The sequence below is a fragment of the Tauraco erythrolophus genome, chromosome 4 (genome assembly GCF_009769465.1).
Source record: "Tauraco erythrolophus isolate bTauEry1 chromosome 4, bTauEry1.pri, whole genome shotgun sequence".
Classification (NCBI taxonomy): domain Eukaryota; kingdom Metazoa; phylum Chordata; class Aves; order Musophagiformes; family Musophagidae; genus Tauraco; species Tauraco erythrolophus.
In genome coordinates, this window is record NC_141468.1 from 81,637,021 (window position 1) to 81,664,098 (window position 27,078).

The window sequence follows — 27,078 nt, forward strand, 5'->3', positions numbered from 1 at the left end:
CGAGCTATGTGCAGAATATACCTGCACCTTCCAGGTTGCCAAGCCGGGTTTTGTGCTCCAGCTCCTCTCAGGCCAGTACCACAGTGGAGAGAGATGCATTGCAGCTTCCTCACTACCCCTCACACACAGAAGGAAGCTGTGGAGCAGCAGTGGCTGTTGCAGCTTGACGAGGAGCAGTGGAGCCAAAGAGCTCCATAAAACCAGCTTCTCAGCAAGGGAGCAAGCTGCACCTCGTCAGCCATAACAAATTCCCTCACTTGAGTAGCACTGACTCGGCAGGAGAAATGATGAGCAATGTCTTCAGGACTGTACATGTGCTAAAATGATCGTCTTTGCTTTTGATGCTTACAGTGAAAATTATAGGAAGGTGAATGTTTTCAGAGTGGATACTAAGATTCTGCTTCACTGATGTTGATATTTTTCCTGGAACACCACTCACTGGGTAAAGTCACGGTGGAGATCTCAGTCTTCCTAAAGCCTAGTCTCCTTTTCTGGCCAGAAAGTTGTTTGAATTAAATGATCACTACTGACAAAATTATCTTTCCTGCTCTTTGTCCCACAGGTACTTCTCTCCCCGTTGGCTGAGAGAGTCTCATCTTGTGGAGAAGACCTTTTCCGGAGAACCCAAAGGACAGCAACACTGAAGAAAATGGACACCGTGCCCAACACCAAAGTCAGCCCCAGGTACATGTACCTGGGAGAGAAATGATTGATCAGAGCCTATTTCAAAGGCAACATACAACTAGAAGGCATCTAGGACACATTCATGTTTTCATGCAGTAAGTCTAAGTAAGAAAGCTCTTCAGGCAAGGTGATGACCCTGGAGATGAGAGTTTGCCAGTTCACCCAAGTCAGGTATTGTGCAATCTGTGGCCAAGAAAGTGTCTCAGCCATTAACTGGCCTCCTCCACCCCAATGTGCTTTAGTAAGAATAACATTAATATTTTTTGTCTGCCTCATAAACAGTACCAGTAATACCAAGATGATTTGATATTATTTTTGCTTTACAGACATAATGACAGCAACAATAATATCATTATGCTTTATTAGTAATGAGTCGCAACTGAACTTTTTGTTCTTTTCTTCAAATTTTCAAAATAAGATGTACCCTCCCCTCTCATGTTTTCTCAGGCGGGGGGGAGGGCAACCTGTTCTCTCATTTTCCTTTTACCATTGTTATTCTGTTCTCATTTCTAGTAATGTCTTTCATGAATGCAGTTCAGATAAATACTCTTCTCTAGCAATAAATTGATAAATACAATACTGCACTTAAGACTCCAGATAAACCAAGCATGCTTTGTGGCACTCTTCTCTTCCTTTTTGTGGTCCAGCTCCAACATGGAACAATGATGAGGTTTAACAACCCTTTTACTTATTTACTTACTCACACACACTCTCACAGAAGAGTTGTTAAAAAACAGGGGAAGCTTTATCATAAAATTGAGGTTTTAACTGATCCTCTTTTCGGGGCGAAAAATCAAGCGACTTAAATATTTCCAGCTGATATTGAAATAAGATAATTCCCTCAAAAAAAGAGACTAAACTGAAAGAGAATGCCGAAACCTGAGTCTTAGTGTTAATATTGCTAGTCAGACTCTTTAATTTGGCATCAAATATTTCACTCAAATTTTCTGGCTGAAATTCTTCTACCAGTGCCACGAGTTAACACACATTAAAGAATGAACGGAGAAGAGTTGTTACCTGAGTGCACTGGAGTCATAGAGTCTGCACGCTCCTCTTCCCCCACATCTTTTGATTGCCCATTTCAGGCAAGTGGTGTCTATGGCCACTCCAAAATACACTGGGGCTGGAATTCCCGCTGGGTGTATTTAACAAATAAATAGAGGCAAGAAGATTACTTTCCAGAGTGATCGGTTCAGATCCAGAGCCTTGTTCATGTAAAACATTAAATAATACATTCCAACAGTGATGACACTTCCACACTGTTTGCTGCTTCAAGAAGTTGTTCCTTGAGTTGCCCAGGCACACACCGCCCTTTCCTCCCTGTGGGGACTCGGGGTGGGGAGGAAACGCGGCTGAACATCAAAAAGCCTGTGGAAGTCAGCGGAAGGAGTGCTGGTTGTGGCTTGGCTTCCTTACTCTGCAGGAATTTTCTGGGAGAAAAAAAAAAGGACCTACTTCTCCTTTCTTGAGAGCTATGGAGCCTGTTCAGCTTGGGATTCAGGGGTGTCTTGTGTGTTGATTGGGGAGGGGTGATAAAGGAGAGATACAATGAGGCTGGGAGCCTGCAGTGGAGCTACAAGTATTCTGCAAGTATCCTGAGATCCTGCTGTGGCAGGGGCAAACCTACTGCAGTGCATATGGGTGATGGAAAGGAAAAGGTGACGTCCTGGGCTCTGTGCAACCTGGGGAGTCAACCATGTTTGCTGGAGAAGAAAGTAAGCCTGGTGGGAAAATCCTGGCTTGTAAGTGTGTGAGAAAGCAGCCAAGAGCTTGGTTTGATGTCATCTGCCTCATCCAGCTCATCTATATCTGCTCTATTTAAATAAGTGACTTGTTTCTATGTAATTATTGCCTTTTCTATGAGGACCTAGAGGATTTTAGGGTTTCCAGTTCATTAGTGTCTCATGGTACCCTTGATTTTAGAGAACACTTATAGGTGGCTCTACCACAAGGCTGCAGTGAACCCTGCCCGCAGACACACCTGTACTTAGATTAATTTCCTAAGAGACTAATGAAAATATGCCTGAAAACTCATCACAATTCTGAGCCATAGCTGTTCTATATGCTCGTTGCTGAATAAGGAGAGACAAGAAGTAATTTTGATGTTAGCTTCATAGTCCGAAGGATCACTTGTCACCTCTATGGATGTTAGCGGTGTATATTTTTATTATACCTAAGACACAGTTATATGATTCATGAAATAAAAAGCTTCTTCCTTTTTCCAACCCTTTTCCATTTAAAAAAAAAAATCATAGAATATTAACTTGACAATTGGACATCATTCTTTCCAACAAAGTTTAATTTTAGGATAAATGGTTAGTGAGGAGTATACTAAAATACACCCAAAAGTACAACCAGACTTACCAAGTACTCTTATTGCCAGGGTATAGACACCAAGTGCAAATGATTTCAGGTGTGGTTTAATGCATCTAAAATTAAAAAAAAAGCGTTAAATAGAAATAAAGAATTGACTGTGGATAATTTGAACACAAATAGAAAGTAAGAGGAAGAAAACATGACTTTTTCCTCCTTTCTGATGCTGACTTTAACAGAATTACAGAAACATGTAAATAATGTGACAAAATCAGAACATTATCTAGGAATTTGTAACATCTATATTCAATATCACATTTCAAGAAGGTGGTGTATTTTCAGATAATACCAGTGCTTAGGAGTCATTAATGCAGGACGAGAAAATTGGTTGTGAAATCATGCATAGTCTTATTCAGTTAAACACTGTCTTAAATTGTGGATCATGACCCAGGCTAGTACAAGGTATTTAGGCACTCAATTTTCATTGCACATAGGATTTTGAGCTGGAAGAACAGTGTTCTGCCCTCCTAGCAGGTACATGTTACACAAGCAAGCCTCAACCTAGAAGTCCTTTTAACCAAATCTGAGAGCATAGAAAGCAAAATGTGAAATATAAAAAACCAATAACTGGATCGTTATTATGTGTTTTGTAGGATTTATGGCCTGCAAAAAGAATCTTCTCTTTCACATGGAAAAAAAATAACTTGCTAGAGCATTTGTACTGTCTTTGCATGGAAACACAAGTTCTTTGAGATCCTGAGTGACAGCCAAACCTCTCAGGGAGATCTGAGACTTCCTTTTCACTACCTAATCATCTGCTATTAGTAGCTTGTGCTTGAACAACAGCTCTCTGAATTGCAGGGTGTTTTCTCCAAAACTTCAGGGCTTTCCCAAGTTCCTTGGCAATTGTAATTAGTCTAATACCACTAAAAAGACATTTCAGCAAATGCCTTGGTCACTAGCTGTAAGCATATTTCAATGATTTCAGTTGTGTAAATCCTTGAAATAAATGTCACTAAATCCTACAGGCTTCTAGGGATTTTGCTGTATTTGTGCTTCATGACGGGTGCAATGATATCTGCTCATCTGAAAACATCAGCTCGTTTAAGGGCTGGAATCTTATCAGAGCTGACTGTATACTGAACAGTTTTAGAAACAGATAATTGGGAAAAATACTTAATGAAGTCTGCAACTTGACCTTGGCACTATTTGTTTTCAAAGAGCATTTGTTTTCTTTCTGCGAACAGAAGCACACTGTCAGTTCAAACAGATATTCAAGGAAAGCCAATCAGTGATGGATTTCAGAAAAGCAAGCATGACCTTAAAGTGGAATTGTGCCCACAGGTCATTTGCAGAGGAAAAAGAAAAAAAAAGATTGACCTTACTGAAACATGTTTTATTTAACTGCACATCAGATGTTGGTGTCTTCAGTCCAGCAGGAAAATGCATAACTTCTCTATTTCAATTAAATGGTTCTCAAAGTAAAATGATTTTTGTTACACGCTGATTTCATGTAACAAAATGTTTGAATATCATTATTGAAAACCTCTCTAACCTTGTCTAAATAAATCTACTAAGTGCCCTGAGAGCAAGTTCTTAGGGATGAGAAGTCCAGGCGACTCTGTGTGATTTAAGCTCGTAAGTGTTCAACTATTAACGTCTTCTCCCAGACACTTCTGAAGTGGACACAAGATGGAAAGCGGGAGGCTGAGCAATGTTTATGAGGCCCTGCATGGTACAATATCTGTACATTTTCTACTATATGTTTTACGGATAAAAAGGGCACATTATGTGGAGGGAAACTGCATCATTGCATAGTCCTATGCCGCCTTTTTTTTTAACAACAAAAAATCCCCCGTGTCAAAAACAACCACAGAGGATAATCTGGCAGAAATCCTGAAAGCTTTGCTACAAGCTCTCAATTCATGAATCATCCTCCTCTTGATTCATGGAGAGTTTCAGTGGTGCATTAGTTCCAGTAAAAATTGTCTAAAATGAAATGTAATAAGATTGTTCTTCTTGAAGTGGTTCCTTGCGAAGAGGGAGAAAGAGAGACACGGTGAGTTTTTGTGGTACTCAATAGTAACCCTACGAGGGGTGTGGGGAAAGCTATGCAGCTTATATGGTCTAAGGCATATACCTCTTTGGTAGTGTTTGGGGAGTGCAGTGAGAAGGATTCTCACTTCAACTGTTTCTGAAAGTGTCTGTGTGAATATTACCTCTGGTTCAAGGATTGTCCTGGAACCATAGCTGAAGTTACATTTATTTATTTAGGTTTTCCATATAGCCTATATTCAACCAGTATTTCCATATAGCCTATATTCACCCTAACACCAGCTTTTTTCATGTGATATGAAGACATTGGCAATGAGACAGGGCCTGTTCCAGAAAATTTCAGGCAAAAAAAAAAGAATTTGGGGGTAAGAAAACACAACAATAATAAAGATTAGTTAAACTTGTATTTACCATAGTTTTGTTTGAGAAGTAGAATGTACCCATCTGGAAATAATTTGGAAAGAGGAAATGAGAAAGAAAGCTTTCCAAGACAGAGCAGAGCAGCACTTAGAATCCAAAAATTTCAAGAAGCTGACAAAAATCCAGATTAATCGCTGGAAGTATTATATTCCTTTTGCACTTTCTAAAATTAGCTTAAAAAGCTTATACTCGGTGATGGACAAATAGTTTCAGCAGTTCAATACATATTGGAACAATCCCTTGGGACAAATATTTAATAAGCCCATGATTGTTACAACAGAAAAAAAAAAAACTCATACTAAATGTACCTTTGTTTTGAAGAGAGAAATCTAGGATAGAACAATTATATGGAATATTCAAATGAACTAGAGGAGAAGAACTGAGTGTATAGAGGGAGTTTGGGTTAGATCACCTCCAGCTGTGTATTGGTAACCATAGCAAGTGAGGAAAACTGGCTACCTATAAGCATACATGTGTATGCACTGGCATGTTCAGAGCTGATTTCCACTTGCATGGAGGCCATTTAACACCATTCTGGTAATGTAGAAGACATTAAGGGAAGTGGAATTTGGTATATATGATAAGCAGGTCTACTATATCATGTTTAAAACCAGAAAGTTATAGCAACAAGAGATAATCATAGGCAAATTGTTGCTTCAGTGCTAGAAAACGCATTGCCAAATTATGAGGATGCCTTTCATAGTAAAAATACCTTTTAAAAGCCACCTTGAATAGCCACATTTCAGGATATTAGGGAGACAGACCCAGTTACACATGTCAAAACACCTTGAAAACATTCAACAATACTAGAAGAAATAATGATTGCTTACCTCAGAAGCAGTATGTATCCTGGTGTGCCACCTACTGACAGAGTATATGAAGTGACAACAGATATTACCAGAAAATACAGAAACATTTTTGGACACTTATTTCCTTTCTGACATGGTCCCACGACAGCTGAGGACCTTCGTGAAGAAGATTCCGAAGTTCCCACGCAGCTGCAGTTAAAAAACATCTGGAAGACAGCAGGCAAAAGTGTGTAATAACTTAAAGAGCGGAGAAGTGGATGCTCAGGAATTGCACATCATGTTTTTCTGGGTAGCTGGAAGTTTAAATCGAAACTGGAAAAGTTTTTGTAAAACGGAAAAGGCCTGTTCATTGAAGGAGAAATTTGAAAAGAAAGTATCTACTGTTGATGAGGGTATTTAGTGGGTTTTTTAAACAGTTTTGGTAGCTAACAGCTAAAAATAATCTCTTTTATATTCCCTGCTAGGGTTTTCTGCTGGAAATAGCACTTGAGAAAGTTTTAAGTGTGGGTAGCAGACTGCAAGAAAACCTGAGGAGTTTAGGACTGGAGAGGATGTGCCTTACCCAGCTTTGATCCACTTGCTCTGACAGAACCGGTTGCATTAGGAAAACTACCACATCACATATGGAAACAAAAGATTCTCTTACGGTGTTTTTCCCGCTGCTGTTGGACGCCTGGCAGCCAGCGAGACACGCGGAAACATAGGTAACTCCGTTTTCCCCACAGATGGGGTCCCAGTCATCCTCGGAACACAGGCAGCCTGAGTTACACGCCGAAAACAGGGTTTGCTTGTAATCAGTAGTCCATTTGGTTCTGGGGAAAAACAGAAATGCAATGATGTTTTCCAGCAGATGTGGAAGAAATCATTACCAAATCATGGGTTGTTCTCTCTGCCAGGTGCAACTGGCCAGGCCTTGTGTCTGTAGCCCATTAAGGTGTTGTCTCTTTACATATCTGCAGCAGCACAAATTCTTTTTTCTCTGCTATCAAAATGTTTCCATGGTATCATACTACCTACTGTGAGATAGTAGCTTTAAGTAGGACAGCTAACAATTTCTATTCACGCTTTTTCTCAGATTTTCTAAGATGCCAATTTCTATTCACGCTTTTTCTCAGATTCTCATCTGAGGCTTGATGCAGTTACAATAAACACAGACAAAAAAAATCTTGATAACTCCAGTGGCAAAGAGCGGAGTGAGTTACTTATGGGAAACTGTCACTTTAGAAGTTAGTGGGGAAATGATCAGAATGAAATTAATGCAAACTGAGGGGCTGACACTTTGCACGACACTACAGCCAACTTCAGCCAGCTGCTGCTGAAGTCACCAGCGAAGCAGCTCCTGGGGCTGCTGTGTAGTGGATGCTCCCAAAAAGTGAGTTTACAGAGTAATAGCATGGGCAAAAGTGACCAAAAAGTGCTAGCCTCAGGTGTATATCATGGTTAGCATCATGGCTAACTCATGGTTAATCCATGAATCCTCAAGTTTTGAGTTCAGTGGCTATTAAGTGCCATGGGTTGCTCAGCAGCACACAAAGGCAAGGAACAAACAATTGAATCTCACCCTTCCTATTGAGCTCCTCACATTTCCAGAAATCTCTAAGCTCAGAGGATGGGTCTCATGGCAATAGCAATTAAAAAGTAATCAGAAAAATAATCTGCACTTGTGGCATAAACCCGTCTGGGCTGAAGGCAGCAATTGCGAAAGGGTTCTGACACAATGCCCGCTGGAATAGATGGAGCCTTTTCCACCACTTTAAATCAAAATTCTGGGAAGCATATTTAGGTCAGTCATTCTCTTTTCAACAATATATACTTTGTGGAATAAAACAAGGAAGGAATTCGGTTTGCAATAGGACTTTATGCTGAAGCATGCCCTTCTCAGTATACCCGTGGTATGACACAGTCAGTCCAGCCACATCCGAGTTCTCACAGCCCATCGCAAATAACGACAGGAGCAAAAGGTAACCAAAGAACGATGATCCCAGAGAGAGTTTTGCGGCCCCTAAAATATCGATTCTGAATTTTTTCATGATCAGTCCCCCTGAAAATATGCCAAAGGCCACAGCAGGAATGTTGATAAGACCTGAAATCAAACAGAAACACTTTCATTAGTGAAAACCCCAGCTCAATGGTCTATCCTTCTCAGTCACAAAAACGGCAGCAGTTGTAAGATGAAGCGACAAAATATGAAAGACCTTCAGTCAGGCATTTAATTTGTCCAGACTTGGATTGTTCCTACAAAGGTGCCGGGACTGCTTTTAAGAACTTGCTTCCAGGGAAATGTTTCTTTGCTAGTTCTTGAAACAGAGTTTATGTATAAAGTTTAGATAATGATCTTTCAATTTCTTAAGATAGGTGGTTTTCTCCACTGTTAGTTCGTCAGTGCTAATTCAAACGCTTTCACTGTCATTTCTCAGAGCTGTTCTGGGCACAGAGAAGTTACCTGGAGTATCGTGCTGCTTAGGGCAGCTGAGACAGCCAGTCTTACTGCACAGTTTGGGTGTTGTCGTTCACCCATATAGCAACAGCAGGAGCAAGCAGGGCCACTCTCCTTCCCTTTGCCACTGACAGGAGGAGCCTCAACTGCCCATTCCTAGAGGGCAAGTTCAGTTTTACCTGGAGCAAGATCTGCCTTTTCTGTTTTGATTTAGTCATGAAATCAATGATCCCCTAGAGAAGTCTCTGAGAGGGATAGAGCCAGCAATATGTCATCGCCTCCGTGCCCAGGAGAGTTAGGGAATTTCTGCAGTTTTGGTTGCTGAAATGCTCCCTTAGGTGAGTGTTGCAACAGCAGAAAGATAGGTATATCCCATGGGCTTTCTTGTATCAGGCTTCAGGCATTGAAGTGGAAGAGCATTGAAACTGGATCATCATTAATCCTTATCTTGGACATCTTTGCTCAAAGCAGTGTCCATAGTGATAGACATGGAGAAGACCGAAAAAATCCTGCTCAGTACCCACTAAAAAGATGTAGAGACCTTGGTAAAAGATACTCGGCAGTCAAGCAAGGTGCCTTTTGCTGGATTTCATTGTTACTGAAAACGATTTTCCCAGTTTCCCAGCACGCTACGTTCCTCCCTCGCACAGGGCTGTGCGTGCAGTTTGCAACTTTTAAGTCAGGCTGACACCCAGCCTTCGGAAGACGAGGAAGTATGAAAGCATATGTGCAGCCGTATGGCAGATGATGTCCCAGAAGTTTGTTCAGGGAACTGGAGGTACTATAAAATGATTTCAAATGACTTGGTATGTAACACCAGTTTACGACATTGGAGTCTAATCTGCCTGCTAGGAAGTGCATTGGGATCCCTTAAAACTTCTGCCTCAAGTCAGTGTTTGATTCACTCAAACACATACGAAAAATCAGTGCTTAGAAGAGATGCTAGTAGGTATGTTTGGTGTTAGAAAAAGCTGTATTCTACCTAGCAAAACCAGGAGTCAGTACCTTGGCTGAGTATATGAGCCCCGTTCAGTTACTGATGAGGTTCAGGAAGCTTCACTGGGACAGCATTTTTCTCTCCGCACGTACGTGAAAATTGTACTTCAGGGGATTCAGAAGCAGCATCCAAAATGTAGCATATGTAAATTAAGAGGTTTTCCTTTTCTCATTTGCTTGTAAGAGGGGACTGGGATTGGAACTGGGAACTGTGTGATGCACCAGAGAGCACCCGCACTCTGCCTGCCCATTCCTACTCACCCTTTTCGTCCATGCTTTTGTCTCATAATTCCAGACAGCTCCAGTGCTTGACACTGGCATTGGACAGGGTTGGGGAGAAAGGTTTAACATTAATAATATTTAAGGTTTAATATTATTTCCTTAAATATTTAAGGAAATACATACAAACACAGCAGGAACCACTTTACTTTCTTGCACATTCCTTGGGTTGTGACTGCTGAAAAATACCCTCTTATGACCTCCAGGTGATTTTTTTTTTTTTAGGTTACAGCGCTTCAAATTGCTCTGACAATTCTGATATCTATCAGAGAGATTGTGATGGATTTTTTTGTTTGTTTGTTTTTTAAAAAGAAGAAGTAGGAAAACAGGTAAGGAAAGGGAAATAGCCATCGTTAGTTTCTCAGCAAGGGTGGATTAGGAGAGAGTGGTGAAGGAGGAAGGTAAAACACCTTATTGCTGGTATGACCACTCAATCAGGATCCTTCCCTAGTCAAGCCATGGCCCGTTCTCTGTTGGAAATGGTCCCTATGTTTTGTGAACTCAGATGGATCTTAATCCTCACTTTGTACATAGTTGAAAGCTTAGCTCCAGAAAAACTTTAAATACAATGAAAAGTACTGTACTGAACGTAGAGATTGTTTTCTGAACTTTCTATGAGCATTGACTGTGCTGGAAGATTTCTCCTTGCTTTTAGGAGTTTCGTGCCAGGAAATTCCAGCCTCTATCTTTAAGGAATTAACATAGCACAATGGATCAATACAGCTTTTCTGCATATATATACACTTCTGTTGCTGCGCAACTAATGCTACTCTCAAACAAGGCAGTTGCCTCTGTATTGGATAGATGTAAACCTCTTTGCTGTCTAATGTTATTGAATCGCTGGACCTCAGGAACTGAACCCAAGCCTGCAGGTTCAGCAGTTGGGCAATGAAGTTCACCATCCTGAAGACATCACCAAAACCAGCCACCTTGGTACCCAAAGGCAGAAGCAACAGCTCTCTTGTGTGCTGTATGGGAGGGCTTGGTAGACTAACTTCACAACAGAGAAAGGCTTTTAGGTAAATTTGGGGCAGAAACACCTACATTTCTTTCACCAGCATTGCACTGAGATATTGTTATGTTTTTAACATGTATATTGTGTGATCACTAATACAACTTTCACTTTTATTTAACACCAGTTTCTTCAGAAAGTAAGAAATCTTTGGCAATACCACAGCTACTTTATGGTCTATCCTTTAGCACTCACTGAGTTGATCTTCATTTTGTTGAAATACATGGGAAGCCAGCAAGGGAGCAGATCTATCTGATAACAAATTTATGTAAAGTATTTTAAAATTAATTCTCAGTTATTCTCTTGTGCTGTATATACTTTATTTTCCAAATTTCCAGTAAAATAGGAAATAAGGTATCAAATCATGTAACCTTTCGCAGTAAGTGTTGCATAGATAAACTCAGAGCTAACACAGAAATGAAATAACTTACCTTCTATGAGCTACTACTTAAAGCCAGACAAGGAAGGAGAACAAATAAATGTATCCTAAAAGAATCCAATTTTCCCTATATGTATGGATATGCCACTCCTAAAATATCTGTTTGTAACATATCAAGAAGCAGGTATAGCATTACCTATAACAAAATTAGTTTTTGAAGATGTTTGCCCATACTGTTGTTCAATATACTTTGGCTTATATGTCACCATGCCAATTAAAGAATTGAACTGAATGATACTTGCACACAAATACAGAATGTAAACCGGATTCCGAAAGAGGTTCTTCAGTGATGGCAAGAAGTCTGCAAGACAAAATGGCAGAAATTATGACCAGGCCAGAGAGTTAACTACTGTATTATTCAACGCTTTGCCACATGTTTGTACCTTCCAAAGAAGGACTGCAGGACATTTCAGAAGGAAATCAAAAAGTCCCATGATGTTCCTAAGAGCTCCCCCGTTTCTGGATGGGGGAATAGTGGAACAAAATGCTAAGCATCAAATTCCCAGAAGAGATAATTTGTTTTATATATATCTTCTTTTAATCATAAACCAGGACTGATTTTGTTTCTGTGTCCTGAACAGCCACAGCGTCTTTTAGCTTAATTTGAGGGCAGAGTGCTCAGCACAGCTGACATTAAGCACAGACCCATTGAGTTACAGATTCAAGTACTGAGGAAAAATGCTTTTGGCAAAATAGGGCCAAGGAAATGCAATTGTGTGAAACAGCTTGCGTCTAAATCCAGATAGCCTCCTAAAATACTACATCTAGTCTGTGCTCATCCTTATTCTCATCAGATATTGTAGGTGTTTTTGAAACAAATTACCTTAACAAAAAAAGTTTAGCAAAACCTGAGATTTTTTTTACCTCCGCTTCTGCAACAGTCACTATCTAAGAATGAAAAATTTTTGCAGAGTTTCATGATATTAGCTGGGCCACTACCGTAATTTTACAAATCTCAGCTGGGGAAATTCTGCATGTGAAAGCAGGTCCAGGGAACAATTAAAAGACCATTTTTGTGCACACTAGTTAGGTTGAGAGTGACACTTGAGGGAAAGTAGTAGTTCTGAGGTCATGAGAATATGGACTCAAAAAGTATAAAGTTTTAAAGCTAATGAGAAAAAAGACTCACTAATCGGGAAAGAAACTCTTGTGACTTGCCTTTTGCCATCTCAGCAATCTTCACTTGTTGTTGATAAGATTTGTGTGGCTCCTTGTTATCCTCGGTGATGAACTTTGACTGCTCGGAAGAGGAACTGGAGTCCTTCCTGCCCTCTGGTTTCGGGAGGTGCTTTGGCAGGAACCAGAAGGGGATGCCAGCCAGAACGCTAATCACACCTGCTATTAAGTAACCCAGCCACCAGGCTCCCACCCACTGCACATCCTTGTGAGTTATTGTTATGCTGTCTGGAGAAAGTCAAAAAAAAAAAAAGGAGAAACAAATAAGCGCTTTACAGGAATGTTTGCTGATAACAAGGAAGGTGATTTTGCAGGGACTTTCTCCAGAGGGGTCACCACCCCCTTTGCCAGGTTTATCTGTGCTGTGTGTCTCTATCGATGTTACAGGAGCAATTATGAGGAGGTAATAAGGACTTGCTGATTCCTGTGATGCAGCAGCCGCCTTCCCCTGACACTGCAGGGTCCCCAGCTGTGCTGCTTGCACCGCTCCAGAGAGCCTGCAAGGCCCAGGACATGGGGTAGTCCAAGAGGCCACGCTTTCGCTCCCAGCTGGGCTGTTGTTCTACATGACAGTGCCAAGGAAAAACAGGCTGGAAGACATTTTCTCAGGAGGAAGGGAGTCAGGAGCCCTGGTATCCATCACAAGACTGCTTTTCTGGGCATTGACAGTGTACTACAAAATGCACGCACACAGTTCTCGGCGGGGTCCTGAGCCTCATTGCTGCCTCCTCCTGGTGCCTGCGGTCTCCCCAGAGCCTCTCCACCAGAGCATCTCCTGGAGTGCACAAGCCACAGATCTTCTGGGGCTGAGGAAGAGTCAGGCCTCCTACTTCCTCAATACCCATCCTTCTCACTAGCCTTTTCTGCGCAGAGCACTGCATTGCTGTCATTCTTTTTATTCCATGAAGTGTCTGCTCTACTCCCACTAGCCCCTTCTGCCTAGAAGATAACTGGATAGTTCTTGGCCTAAAATAGGCATTTTGAAGCTTGATGAATTTTTAAAACTTGAATTTTCTGACTTACCCAGATCTACAAAGCCAATGTCAACATAAAGTTTGGCACACAGGGATCCTAGAAGGAAGCCAAATATTGGTCCTACAATTGCAACTGTCTGTACGCAGCCTGCAAAAGAAAACAGGAGACTATTATGCCTCTGAGTTGAAGAGAGCACTGGCTCTTTCTGTACCTAACAACAAAGATGTGATAGGTAAAAAGTGATACAGTCTTAAAATACCGAGCCAATATTTGCTCCCTGGCACATTAGGTATACGTGTTAGAACATTTTCAAGAAGGGAAAAAAAAAAGCAGTAAAATTTCCCCCACTACATTGACACCTCGACTTTTTTTTTATCATTCAAGTAGAGGATGAAATTCAGCCCCAAAGAAAAACTGTCAGGAAACTTAATGGCCTAAATTCCATAGCAGCACCAATCTATAATTGCTAGAAACCCTTCAGTTGACTATAATTGGAAAGCAAATGTCAATTATTTAAGCTAACTGATCACCTTAAGTTGAGGTGGGCCTTGAACAGGTTGAAAACTTTGGTTTGGTGTCCAGAATTAACATATTTCAATAATCCTTCAGCCAAACTCTCCACGTATTTTTAATTTTTGAAATTGATCTGGAAATCTCTGGAGACTGAGTCTTTTACAGGCACAAAGTGAGTTTTTGCTTTTTGTCAGGCTAGAAGTTTGTCCAGACAAGATGCTGGTGCGGAAGGATTTCTTTAGTAATATCTCAAGTGAACATGCAGAGATCTTCACACAATGAACACAACAAGAAAACAGTGATACCAACTGTTTAGAGCCTCAGCACTGTTGCTTATAATTCTACCTGGGTCTGGGGGGAATGTTTTGAGTGCCTGCTGAAATTCTACTTTAAGTGCTTAAAATAGTACATGTTTTTTATCACTTTCCAGAGAACTGAATGTGCACAGAGGCTCAGCAGTCCCCTCCAGAAGAATTAGGAAGATTAGGATAACAGCAGGAACCTAAGGCCAAATTCTTTCCTCAAATTAAGATAATGGAACTGTGCTGGTATAATTAAAAGGAAACTTGATCCCTTGAGTGTAACATGACTGTTAAATAAACTTTACTATCGGAAATGATGCAAACAAAACAATCAGGGCAAGTTAGTAACACTCATTCCATTATTCAGAATGACTCAGTTTCCTCTGGTGAAAAAAACATTAAGAAAAAATATATTTATTTATTTTACCAATGTATAAGGCAGCATTCTCTTCAACAGCATAATCATCAATATATGTAATTCCCAGAGGCTGGATAGGAGTTTCACCTATTCCACGCAAAAGATTCCCCAGCAAAACATAGATCCACATGGAAGAGCCTGCTTCTTTTTCACATCCTGGGTACATTACAAGAGAGACAACAATAGTGTGTTTTTCATAACATTTTGCCGCTGAATGCACAGGACTTCTGAAACACTTCTAATGTGGGAAAACCAGTGTGAAAACTGTGGAAAATATTTTGTGGGGTGTGGGGATGGCCATTTTAACCCCAACAGCTTGAGGCGGACACATGTTTAGCATGAACTGCTTCAGCCAAAGATATTAGAAGTTGGCCAATTTTAGAAATTTGTTGCCGCTTTCCATTTTAGAAACCTTTTCCACTTCCTTCTAACCAAAATTGGGATCTCCTAATGGAAAGATTTAGCACACATTGACGTTAGTGAGCGCTACCAACCACATCTAATCCACAGGTATGAGGATGCAAACACACTTATATTTTGGGACAGATGAGGTTTGATTTGCACATCCACAGCTTATTCATGGCTGGGCATCAGAGAGGAAGGCTCCTTGCCCATGAGGACTTCAACACAGAAGCAGAGGGGACACAGCTTCATGGTATGCAAAATGGGGTCAGCAGGCAGGGAGAGAAACAAGAAAGGGGTCTGCAGGCTGGGAGACCCAAGCAGCTCTTTTCGCTTGGGCGAGCATCGAAAGGCACATTTTCCAGCAGAGGGAGACCATGACATTCCAAGGTCCCCATGGGAGTTTCTGCAAGCCACAAAGCTGCAGAAAGTTGCTGGAGGAGACAGCAAGGCTGGAGGAAATGCTGCAGCCTGAAAAAAATCTTGGCAGTGTGCAGTGGCAGCTATGTATCTATTTCTACATAGATACACTATGTATCTATTTCTAATAAATTTTCCTCAGCCAGTAGATCTGCTTTTCTGTGAGAAAGATTCTTCTGATTCCCACATTTTTTTTTTTTTTTTGCATTCTAATAAGCTATTGCATGAGAGTTTGGGAAATTTTTGATGCATTTTAGTGTGTTTATCACAATATTTAACAGAGATCATTCTCACCTGTGTTTATTTTTGCTTGAGATTTTTCCAAGGCTGAGAGTGGAGTTTGGCTTTTATCCTGCAGACATGGAGAGATGCTAACAGTTGAATTGATGGTGGAAGGGAATCTTTCATATTGATATCTGTTTATAAACCAAAGTTGTTTTTTACTGTCCCGACTTATAAGAAAAAGTAAACAGATCTGTTAGTATCATGGAAGACAGGCCAATAGCGCTTAAAGGCAAATTTCATCTACATCCAGTGATGCCAATGAAGATTTACAGGGGATGAACAGAACTCAGTTTACACTGCAGTAGTACATGAAAATTGTCCCTTCAGTTTTCTCTGTGTCACAGTGATGCATTTCAGTTTAAGAGGCCCTCTGCTCTGCTATGATACGTGAACCTCTACTAAGAGATTATCAGTGAGTGTATCCTCTGGCTTGTGTTTAATACTCAGATTGTCTTCCTGAGTTGAGTAATCCCTTCATCACTGAAACGTCAACAATTCTTAAACTGAATCAAAACATGGCTGATCAAGACCACAGACTAAGAAAATTATAAAGCCATTACAACTGAGGATAGCATATGCATTAAATTATTTATTTGCTCTGTTGTAATAAGTCTTTTCATAACAAACATTAAATTGAGTAACCACATCCACATGCCTCTCTCAGTGGGCCTCTTCACAATCAGTGCCTAAATATTTCAGTGAGCTAACATTCAGTGTGCATAACTCAGCTGGAAAATACTAATCACTTTGCACTTACCGTCCCATGAAGAACTGGGGCATCGCAATTAGGAATGTTCCAGCTGACATAATTAAGCAGCCTGCTCCAATTATTCTTGGCCTGTGAAGCTTCGCTCCAAAGTAGCTTACAAGAATTATGATTAGGAGGTTTCCTTTGAGAGGACAAAAGGAAAAGTGAGTTTTACAGCTTGTTGGTAAGACATCTCCTAAAATAATGATTCCTAGTGTGCGGTATAGGCAGTGATTTCAGGAGAAGAGGGCTGATTGCATGGGGTTGGTGTTTCTCCCTCTTTCCAAGCATTCTTACAGGAGCCCAATGTCTTCTGTGATAAGAAAGACATAAAATTTTGGATAAGCAGCTGGAAAAGAGGAGGACTGTGCCAGCTGAAGAGAACAAATAACCAAGAAAGCAGGAAAAGAGGGATTCAAACAAAGCTTTATACATTTAGGCTAAGATTTCATCCCCAGAATACCACAGTCCATTGACTACCCATGAGATAAACTCAGTAATTAGAAATTGTAAGAGACAATGCCACACTGGAAGAGGGAAGAGGATGGACTAGACAATGAATGTAGATTACAGTCAGTGGTTTGCACTCTTGCTGCTTAATAAATCATGAAGGGCAAACACTTGTGGGGAAGGTGGATTGTTGACAAAAAGAGAGAGAAAGTGGAAATCTGTGCAAGAAAACTGCCATTCAACAGTCAAAATTTCTACTAGTATTTTTTAGCCAGACATTAAGCTTGTCAAATTACAAAATATTTAGGACTGTGTTGAATTGCTTGTATTAGCAACCCTATCCTATCCAACATAATCATCCTGACAGTCATACTGATTTTCACTAGGTGAATCTTGCGCAGTTTTAATGGTTCAAGGAGATTCATACAATCACTTTTCCCAACAAATTCCATCACTGTTTTTTTCTGAAAACAAAAATGAGTTTCTACAGCACATACCAATTTCAAAACTGCCATCAATAACGCCAACCAAAGAGGAAGGGATATCAAATCTTCTTTCTATTTGTGTGATAGTACTTTTTAGATAACTTCCTGACAGTGCTTTAGCAAAATAAACAAAAGACAATGCACCAAGAAATATCTGTGAAAGAAATTGACAGTGATTAAAATCAGGCAGTACAGAAGGCTTTACTTCATCAATTATTTTTAAACAATTCTCACATTCCTACTTCTTCTTTTCCCAAATAACCACATCAATGTTTTTCCTACTTTTTATGAAACGACAGGTTGTCTATTTGTCCATTTCTTATGAGCAACAATGATATAAACTGAACTTGCTATCAGCCACTGCTGATTTCAGGTAGATGCCAAGTGCTGATGCTTTGAAAGATGGAGACATCTATCACCTTCCTGATCTCTCTAAGGAGAGGGTATCTTACACAATAGCAATAAGGGTAAATGTGAAGTATGGCTTGGTGAGGATGTGAGTAGTTGTTTGGGCATTTTTTAACACAGGCAATTAGTTGGATTTTAGAGCCCTGTTCCAGTAAGCTGTTCCCGCTGAAGCCCAGGGTGGGAGAAGTCTCTGCCTCTTGTTGTGTGGCTCCATGACTCGAACAATGACCTGCCAGGCAATTCTCTTCGAGGCTCATCCTTTCCCCACCAGATCTCTTGCAAGCTCTTGCATTTTCTTTTGAGTGCACACTGCATTTTGCTGGGAGACAACCTTCTCATCCTTCTGTTTTGCAAAGACAATTATTTTCTCTTAGTTATCACTATATCTCTTTTAGTGTGTTAGTCTAAATCAGGCTTTGGAAATGAAACTCCCACCCTCTTCACTGTGTTTCACTACGTACTGCAAATGTGCAGACTGAATCAATCCCTTTTACACAAAATTAGACTACAAGATGTGCTCCAGAAGGGCACTTCAACAGCTAATGGCTCTTCAGTCTCTGGGACAAGACTAGAGCTGGTCTGCAGCAGCTCCCTGCTCTGAAATGTGTACAGTGGGAGTGCAGGGTCTTTAGCACCAACTGTTTCACTCCTAGCTCTATAGCTATTGCCTAAATTTGCCTCCACTGAAGGCAGCCTCACTGAGTTTACGAGCTCCAGGGATACTCACACACTGCAATTCATCGTGGAAACCACAACATTGCTTTCTACCTTCATGCACAGGTTGTGTTGACTGAATATATAGGGATGCTCTTTGTAAAAGGTGTTAAAAAACTCTCCAAACCCTAAACAAGAAATTAAAAACACAGTAATGTTTCGTATAAAGAGAGGTCTAGACCCTTGTCCTCCTTAGGCTTGGTCTCTGAGCAATCACGCTTCCAGTAAGCAGGTGCTCTGAAGCAATGTACTCACCTCCAGTGCAACACTCCTTACAACATCTCATTTGACAAGGCACATTGGTAATAACGCTGGCATCACTGTTGTATGCAAATTCTTGTGTTAAGGTTTTAATATGTCTCTGTGACACATTCAACACACTTTATTTTATCCAGTGCTGGTTATTCCTCCTTCAGAAACACTTGTGGGTAAATAAACAGCATCTAGTTCTTATTTCCCACAGTGAGGGGTCTCAAAAAGCTCTCTAGTAAAAAGATTGCCTTAATATTTTACGTTTTCTGTGTGTTTATGCCCTTGGATTTTAAATAGCAATGTGAAAGCAAACATGGTTTTTCACAAGAAAATCATACAGGTCAAACTAGAACTTCAAACGTCTCTGTCTCTCTTTGGCGCAAGTTTTTCTACTGGGTTTGCAACTGTCCCAGGAGGGAGATGAAGATCACATGCAGCAGTGGAAAAATGCTCCCAATTTAGAGCTGGGACAGAAAGGTGCATGTGATTTCACATTCCTCTGTGGTTTGTCAATGACCGTAAGCAGATATTTCACCACATCTTTCCGGTAATAAAGGCAATTTTAACACATGGGAAGATTGATAACTGGTAAAACCAACCTGTTGAATCTGAATATTGTTTTGGTAACACGTTAGGCAAATGCAGATCTGAAGCAGACTGTTTTGTAACTTAGAAATATCTTTAATACTTCCATACTGACTCATCAAGACATAGTCAGAACTGAAAAAGGCTAAGTTCATCAAAAAAAGAGGTTTTCTAAGTCCCTGCTGGAATAGGTTAATACTGGTTTGGGTTCCACAATTTTTTTGAACAGAAAGAAACTGAGCTGATATATTATTGCTTTTCTATTTTTGGAGCTAATAAGCTGATTCCTGACTGGCTAATCTGTGACTGAAGTTTTATTCAATGAGGGAATTGGATTATTGTTGCAGCAAATGGATGGAGGAGCAATGATAGAATTATTATTATGCTACAAATTTAGTTAATACAACTCATCTGCTATTTCAAAACAAGATCCCATTTCTGGGCCTTTACAGGATCAGATAAAATCAAGGAGAATGCTCAGGAATCAAAATATTTTTATAGCAGTCATCAGACTCAATTAATTCCACAATATCTTAACTGCTTTGCATAGTTTATAGACTTCAGGTCAACTATTGCTGAAGTTAACTGTATTGGGAGCTGGATTAGTATCTGAAAGTAAATATGTGTATGTGTGAGAGAGAGAGAGAAAAACACAACAGAAATGAAGACTGCAAGATGAAAGGAACTGGGAAAGGCCAAAGACTCATTTTCCATATAGAATCATAGAATCATAGAATAGTTAGAGTTGGAAGGGACCTCAAAGATCATCTAGTTCCAATGCCCCTGCTATGGGCAGGGACACTCAAATCATCTCACCTCACTACTGTATGGTGATTTATTGAGACCTCACCCAGGAAGGTGTCATCCAGTGACATTTCCTGGCTTTAGAAAGCAAATAGAGACAGTAGGCAAAGCATCATTGAGGCTTTGAGCAACCTGATGTAGTGGAAGGTGTCCCTGCCCATGGCAAGGGAGTTGGAACTAGATGATCTTTGAGGTCCCTTCCAACCCAAACCATTCTATGATTGTATGATCATGCTGCCTCCTGTACCCCAGCATCCCAGAAAGGGAGGAATGCTCCTCCAAGGTGCAGTGGTCTTACCGTCAGGTAGGTACAGCTACATTATGAGGCTTAAAGCAGGGAGCTTCCATTACCTTGAGGAGATACTTCTTGTGGGTGAGAGAAATGCAGATACAGCGGTAATACTTCTGAAGTTTCGTTTCAAAGTCACCTCATGCAAAGTACTCTCAAATCAGGAATACTACAATAATACTTTAATAATATAGCACTTCAAACATGTGAGCCATAATACAAATATTATTTTTCAGAGCTCAGAAGACTCCCATGGCTACAATCTTATAAAAGCAGTTTGTACTAACAGCTGCCTGTGCTACCTGTCTGCTGACACTCTGTACTTAACTTCAGGAAAATAGGGTGGGCAATAAGGAGGATATAGTGACCTTTCAGGATGATCCTTGAAGATCTCACAGCATGCAAACCTCAACCAACAAGTTATATTTGAACATTGCCAAACACAGATCTGAAGCAGACTTTTTTTGTGATTTAGAAATATCTTTAATAATTTCATACTGAGTCATCAAGACATAATCAGAACTGAAAAAGGCTTAGCTCACCCCCCCAAAAAAAGAGTTTTTCTACATCCCTACTGGAATATTAAAAAACTCATACTCTACCTTTATACCTCCACAACATGACTGTTTTTCCTTGGAAGCAGAAGATTCAGATTTGAATGAAGATCGGTCAACGGGCATTGAGAAAAAATGAGTATTTTCTTTTGATGAAATCTCCATGATGATATCCCCTGCCTCTAGACCAGAAAACATGAAGAACATTTTAAAAGGGCATCCTATTAGCTCAGCCTCAAAGGTCATCACGTGACAGCAACACCCCACTGTACTGTTTTCCCTGCAACAGCAATTATCAAACTTTACAACCAAATCTGACCAGTGTACTGGATGTGTAATTCTGGAAATTTGCAATCAGCCTGCCTATAATAATGAAGATTAAATCATACTCAGCAAACAGTCTTCATCTTCATTCTCCAGCTATCCTCAATGTGATTTCATTGGACATTTGACCAAGCATTACCAGCAGATCAAATGAGGCTTGTTAACATTTTAAACAACATTTCTGGAGCCTATATGTAAGTTCACATTTATAGATGTGACCATGTCTGTAGCGATTTGTCAGAGTTGATCCCTGAATTTCCCGTATATCTGGGACATTAAGTAATTAGATCAAAGGAAATCAAGCCCTGTTAATGAGGGACTTGAATTGCTTTAGATTGAACCATTAGCTCTAATTGTCTGGTGTTAGCTAATGAGTTACACAAGAATAAAGAGGTTTAGCTCCCTTTACCATTTTAGATAGGGCCTTAGAGCTCAGTGGTCAATTGTTACAAGGAAAAATGTGAATTTGCTTCTTTGCAGGTAAATACAAAGAAGTAAAGAAAAACCTAAATACTGCACTTTGAGAACAAAAGATATCAGTAATTCTTAAATCTCTACTTACATACTGCAGTACTTTGTTCTTAAATTCAATCTCTAAATCAGATCTGAAAATATTTATGAAATCAGCTTCTGTGTTCATTTTTAAGCAGCACTATGTTTTATAGAAGTGCTGGCTGAAAATACGAATAGGAGGAGTTGCTATTCTTTTATGTTTGTCTGAAGACACAGAGCTTATATAAATAAAAAATATATATGGTTTTATATATATGAATATATACATATTTTCATGGCTTCCCAAAGGTCTGTGCAGTACATGCTTGTGCTTCCAGAAATGTAAGTGAAAGTAACAAAAGTATATCTAGACGCTGAGAGTTCCTCAAGCAAATACTTGCCTACACTCGGTTCCTATACAGACAAGGCAAAACCAATGTGGCTGTGGTATTAACATTGTCAACTGAGATCTCTCCATCATACCAGATGAAATTAAAGATACTGATTACATATAAGAGAAACACTTGCATTTGGCACTGCCTTGACAGGGACTGTAACGTATTTCCTTGTCTTCACTGACAAGTATACAGATTTTTTAAAACCAACAGTAACAAAAGAAGAATGGTTTGTGCTTACTGCAGAAAACTTATAACCTATTCCTGCTCTGCTGCTGACTTTCTTGTGACCCTGGGAAAAATCACATTGTCCCTCTATGCCCCACTTCTGAACTCGTACAACGAGGAATGACACCATATACCTCACAGCACACACATGAGGATAAATTCGTTGGAACTTGCGAGCATGGGCACGACACTCACATGAGGTACGCTGCCATGTGAGCACATGGAACAGCCTTTAGCTTAAGGTTTGAAATACTCTCTATATTACTGTTACAACAACCTAGGAAAGGAAAGAAAAAATTGACAAAACATCTGAAACACAGCTAAGTCTTTAGCTCTAAGCAAAGCAACAGCCAACATGAGAAGGTCCAGCAGAGGAGCAGGGGACCTGCTCAGTCTTCTCCAGGGCACCTCGTATGCAGGGTTGATAGAAAAATAAGTGCTGCAGAGGTGTGGGGGTGGAATATGACACAGTGATGCCTGGCAGCAACATACACGTTCATGCCACTATGAGTTGGCACAGTTCTCAAATGGACAGTGATACTTTAACAAGACATATTCAGCAGTATAAATTACAGTATAAAAAATATCTATTACAGTGTAAAAATTATTTCAGTATAAAAATTAAATATTGCAGTATAAAAATTATTACCTTTATGACCAGACTCAGTATGGCAAATGGAAATGTGCTAGGAAGGACTGATAATAAGTTTTACAGACTTTAATATATGCCCAGTTGTTCCTATGACATGGTTTTAAGGAGGTCAGTAGTTTTCTAGCCCAGAGCAATCCAGAACCATGTATTTCAGAGCAACAGTTTGGCTGCCCTGACAATGCCTCTGAGGGAAACTCAACACAAGACAGAACAGAATAGCATGTCCAGTGGTACCATGACCCACCGAAATATCAGCTTTAAGGCTTCCTCTTTCATGCAGTAAGCATAAATATGAGAGTTTCCCTGGGCTCACAAACTCACCCTATGCCATTCAAATACTTTTTGTTGCCCCTGGTGTTATACTGGGAGCATTCGTAACACACTGGCAACTGCATTGGGAGGTCAGAGGCAGCTCTGCTTTTATCCAGGCAAATACTTGGCTGATACGGTCTCATACTGACTCGGATATAGTGACAGCTTCAGGTTTTTGACATATCTTAGATACCATGTTTCTCCGGTACCATGAAATAGGAGGACAGCTAGCCCATGTCGGCTATTCCTTCCCAGGTGTGGCAAAACATAATGCTAAGTAGTGACACATTTCATGAAGGTCAGGTTATTGGATCAGTGTGGCTGATGACAACAAAGAACCAGAGCTCAGTCTGCAGCACTCTGCCTGTTTAAGAAAGGTCAGGTTTTTTCTCTATATTCTATCTTGTGCTTTAAAAAGACAAGATAAATGCCGTCACCTCATCACCCACTGGAACACTCTGGGCCAAATTCAACCCTCTTAAGGTCACAGGGCAAAATTCAAGCCTTCTGTATCTAGCAGCCTCCATGCATCTCTCCCTGTATATACATGCGTGTGTGCATGCACACAGTTGAGGTGCATTCTTTCCATGATCTAACACAGGTATGCTTGGATGCATATGCACACGCACAAACTTCTTAAAGCTAGATCTATTGGAAGACAAACTCCTAACCGAAAGGATATTGTTATATGGATAAAGTGCATTCTGTCTACTCACTGTTTAAAAATAAGACCTGAGCAACAATTGCCTTTGTGCAAGATTTAAATTTAGGTTTCTTTGTTGTTTTAAGTATCTTCACCACATAGTACTTGCAATGATCAAAACATATTCAGTGGTTTTATCAGTCATTATTACTAAACCTGCACACAATCTTCTAAAGCACAGGTTTTTGGGCAGCAAAGATATACAGCTCTTATATTGGCAAATAACCGTATAAGGAGAACAAAACCAAGTGTACAAAAGCATAAAGTTAAACATGTGTACACAGACAGTACATTTTCTCTTCCTTCAACCAAATACCATCTAAGCAGTATTTACTAATTACAGGTCACATCTTCTGAAACTTGTAGACCACTCTGAAATCTTCGAAGCTCTCTGAAGACATTTGATAAATGGAATTTCCATGGATTAGGTCTTCTAAAGTCCTTTTGTAACTTTTACCAGAGACTAAGAAAGCAAGCCATTGAAGAAAGCACTGTATAAGGCAGTTTTCTGTCCTAAAAAAGCTGCTCTGCTCCATGATAGTCAAGGAAGAGTGAAACACAAGTGAAAACAGAGTCTAATTCTGTTAATGTATTCTGCACCATCATCTCCAAAACAGATGTACAGAACAGAGGGTTTTTTGGACAGGACTAAAGCAGGAGCCATCAAAACCAGAGATGTTTCAGTCTCTATGAAGTTAAAGGAGGCAAGAACATGGTGTTTTACGACCACACTTAAATCAAACCAAGGAAGTTCCACTGTAAAATTGCCTTTTGTGGGAATACTGAAATAAATAGTGGGCAGAATTTGATCACCAGTCATTCTAACAGGAAGGAAAGACACTGAAATGGGTGCTCTGAACTGAAAGGATCCTTACAAACTTCATCATATCTATGGCAACTGAGTAAGTCCAGGAGGGTCTTACAGCTGCCGGCCATGCTCACACCTTCTCCCTGCCTCTCACTGAGGCTCACAGATGGGGCTCAGATCCCTCCTTGCGTTCCTGGCTCCAGCTGTCTGGGGTGCTGGAGACTTCTTTGGCAGCTTTGCTTTCTATCCCACCAAAAGCACAGTCGATAACTCACCTGTGACACAGCTCGGACGACAGTGACACTCACCCTCCTGAGGGCTGGCATGTGGGGCTGTGCCCCATGGTCAGGTCCGAGGCTGAGCTCGTTGCTGAGCATACACGGGGCAGGCTGAGATGTGGCCAGGCAGCTCCCAAAGAACCCCCCACTCACTCAAACTCCAGGCAATGAAAAAAAAGTCCTTTCCCCCCCCACTGAAAACTCCTCTGCTTTGCAGTAAGCCTCCTTAGACATGCCTTTATTGTGTGTCAGCCCCCAGGCACAGGAGCTGCACTTGCTAGAAGAGGTGGACTTGGGAGATTAGTACAGAAACTGTTTATCAAAGAATGCAGCTAAAGAACATCTCCTCTAAAAGGTGACTCGACAAAGAGAAGAAAAGCCAAATCTTACCTGGCAGCAGAAATCCCCAGAGATGGTGCCTACCAGGTTTCGTAGGTAAGCTCCCTCTATTGCTTATGCATACCCATACCTGCGTGCATACACCCTACTCTCAGCTTAGAAGTGGGAAAAATTGGAGGGGAAACTACCCTGTCCAGGGAAGGAATATCTTCTACTGGAGGCAGAGAAAGTAAAAAGCATAGGGGTGGGGGAACTTGTTTTGTCTCTTGTTTTGCCTCAGCATTTGGTATTTGTCTCTCCCCCCCATCGTCCACCCCACCTCCTCACTTTTTTTCTTATCTCCCTATTAACTCCAAGATACTGGGCACACAGGCACAGCAAACATATCAAGTGCCCTAGCTGGAAATCCTGAAGAGCATCTAAATCCTCCCTGGAGTATTTTTCTTTGTAACTTGCTGTGAGTTTGATAGGGCACAGATGAAGCTTTGTGGAGAAGGAAGAAAACCACCCCTGATTTTCTTAATTGTGCATTCCCAGGAAATGAAACACTTCAAGGGGGAACATACCAGAAAAAAATTTAAAACGGGGTGCGTGGGACAAGATAGGATGTAGGGTGAACAAGTGATTCACAAAGCTTTCCCAACCAGACCCTGGTCCTTCCTGCTGTGCCCAGTATGCCCTGCTCCCCAAAAGCCTCAGGGCAAAGTCCCCATCAACATGATGAAAAAAAAACAGAATGAAAATACCCATTAAAGGAGAGGGCAGAATTGCATGGGAGGGTCAGTCAAGCCCTTTGCCACAATGAAAGGAAGATTTAGCAGACTTCACTCCTGCCCTGTGTTTTTCCTGTCACAAGGTCGTGGCTTCTGAAACAGCAATGTTGATTTGCAAGTTTGTGTAATGGTGAAGAACATGACTAATTCCCAGCGCAGTTATCGAAACTGGAAGAGTTTTGATGTGTAAATCCTGTGTGTCCTGCTAACCTGTGAGATTTCATTATATGAACAGAGAAGGTTTTAACACTATAAATTATTCTTCCTTTCCCCTTCTTGTTCTCGCCCACTCTTTGCAGTGGAGTATGTTCCCACGGCAGCTAAAACCTCACTGACACTCAAAATGGTGCAATGCCAAACACAGTGACTTGGAGCAGGCTTCTGCTTTCCTTAGAGTTAATACAAATTATTATTCGTACCTTCATTATATCTCCATTTTGGGTTCTTAATGCAGCTGGAATTTTCTTACGCTGCACATAATTCACATTTTGTACTTTAATGTGTCTTATATCCTTACTCGGTGGGTTTGGAAACTTAGAAATCTCTTTTT

The 27,078-nt window shown here is 40.6% G+C and overlaps 1 protein-coding gene across 2 annotated transcripts; it reads right to left on the reverse strand.

Annotated features, from left to right (window-relative positions):
- Positions 1-471: 471 nt before the first annotated feature.
- LOC104373298 (solute carrier organic anion transporter family member 1C1) lies at positions 472-25,834 on the reverse strand. 2 transcript variants are annotated; one of them, XM_009979171.2, is made up of 15 exons: positions 25,807-25,834; positions 21,273-21,406; positions 17,631-17,772; positions 16,693-16,825; positions 15,945-16,066; positions 14,838-14,984; positions 13,644-13,742; positions 12,603-12,848; positions 11,581-11,745; positions 8,169-8,364; positions 6,928-7,093; positions 6,303-6,487; positions 3,049-3,113; positions 1,702-1,819; positions 472-694 (listed from the first exon to the last, which is right to left on the reverse strand). In XM_009979171.2, exons 2-15 carry the CDS (start codon positions 21,387-21,389, stop codon positions 472-474), a joined length of 2,124 nt encoding a protein of 707 aa, XP_009977473.2. In that variant the 5' UTR covers positions 21,390-21,406; positions 25,807-25,834. The 2 variants fall into 2 exon arrangements, with proteins under 2 accessions (XP_009977473.2, XP_009977474.2); XM_009979172.2 differs by lacking the exons at positions 14,838-14,984; positions 25,807-25,834 and having other exon boundaries at positions 21,273-21,341.
- Between the last annotated feature and the right edge of the window lie 1,244 nt (positions 25,835-27,078).

Bases quoted from the DNA above. Each gene is read 5' to 3' on its own strand.
- LOC104373298 (XM_009979171.2), bottom strand. From the start codon at position 21,389: ATGGAGATTTCATCAAAAGAAAATACTCATTTTTTCTCAATGCCCGTT. The intron at 13,743-14,837 runs GTAAAATAAATA...TTTCTTTTGCAG, and splicing joins GAATGCTGCCTTATACATTG to GCTGCGTACAGACAGTTGCA. The intron at 11,746-12,602 runs GCAAGTCACAAG...TTTGTCTTGCAG, and splicing joins GATTGCTGAGATGGCAAAAG to ACTTCTTGCCATCACTGAAG.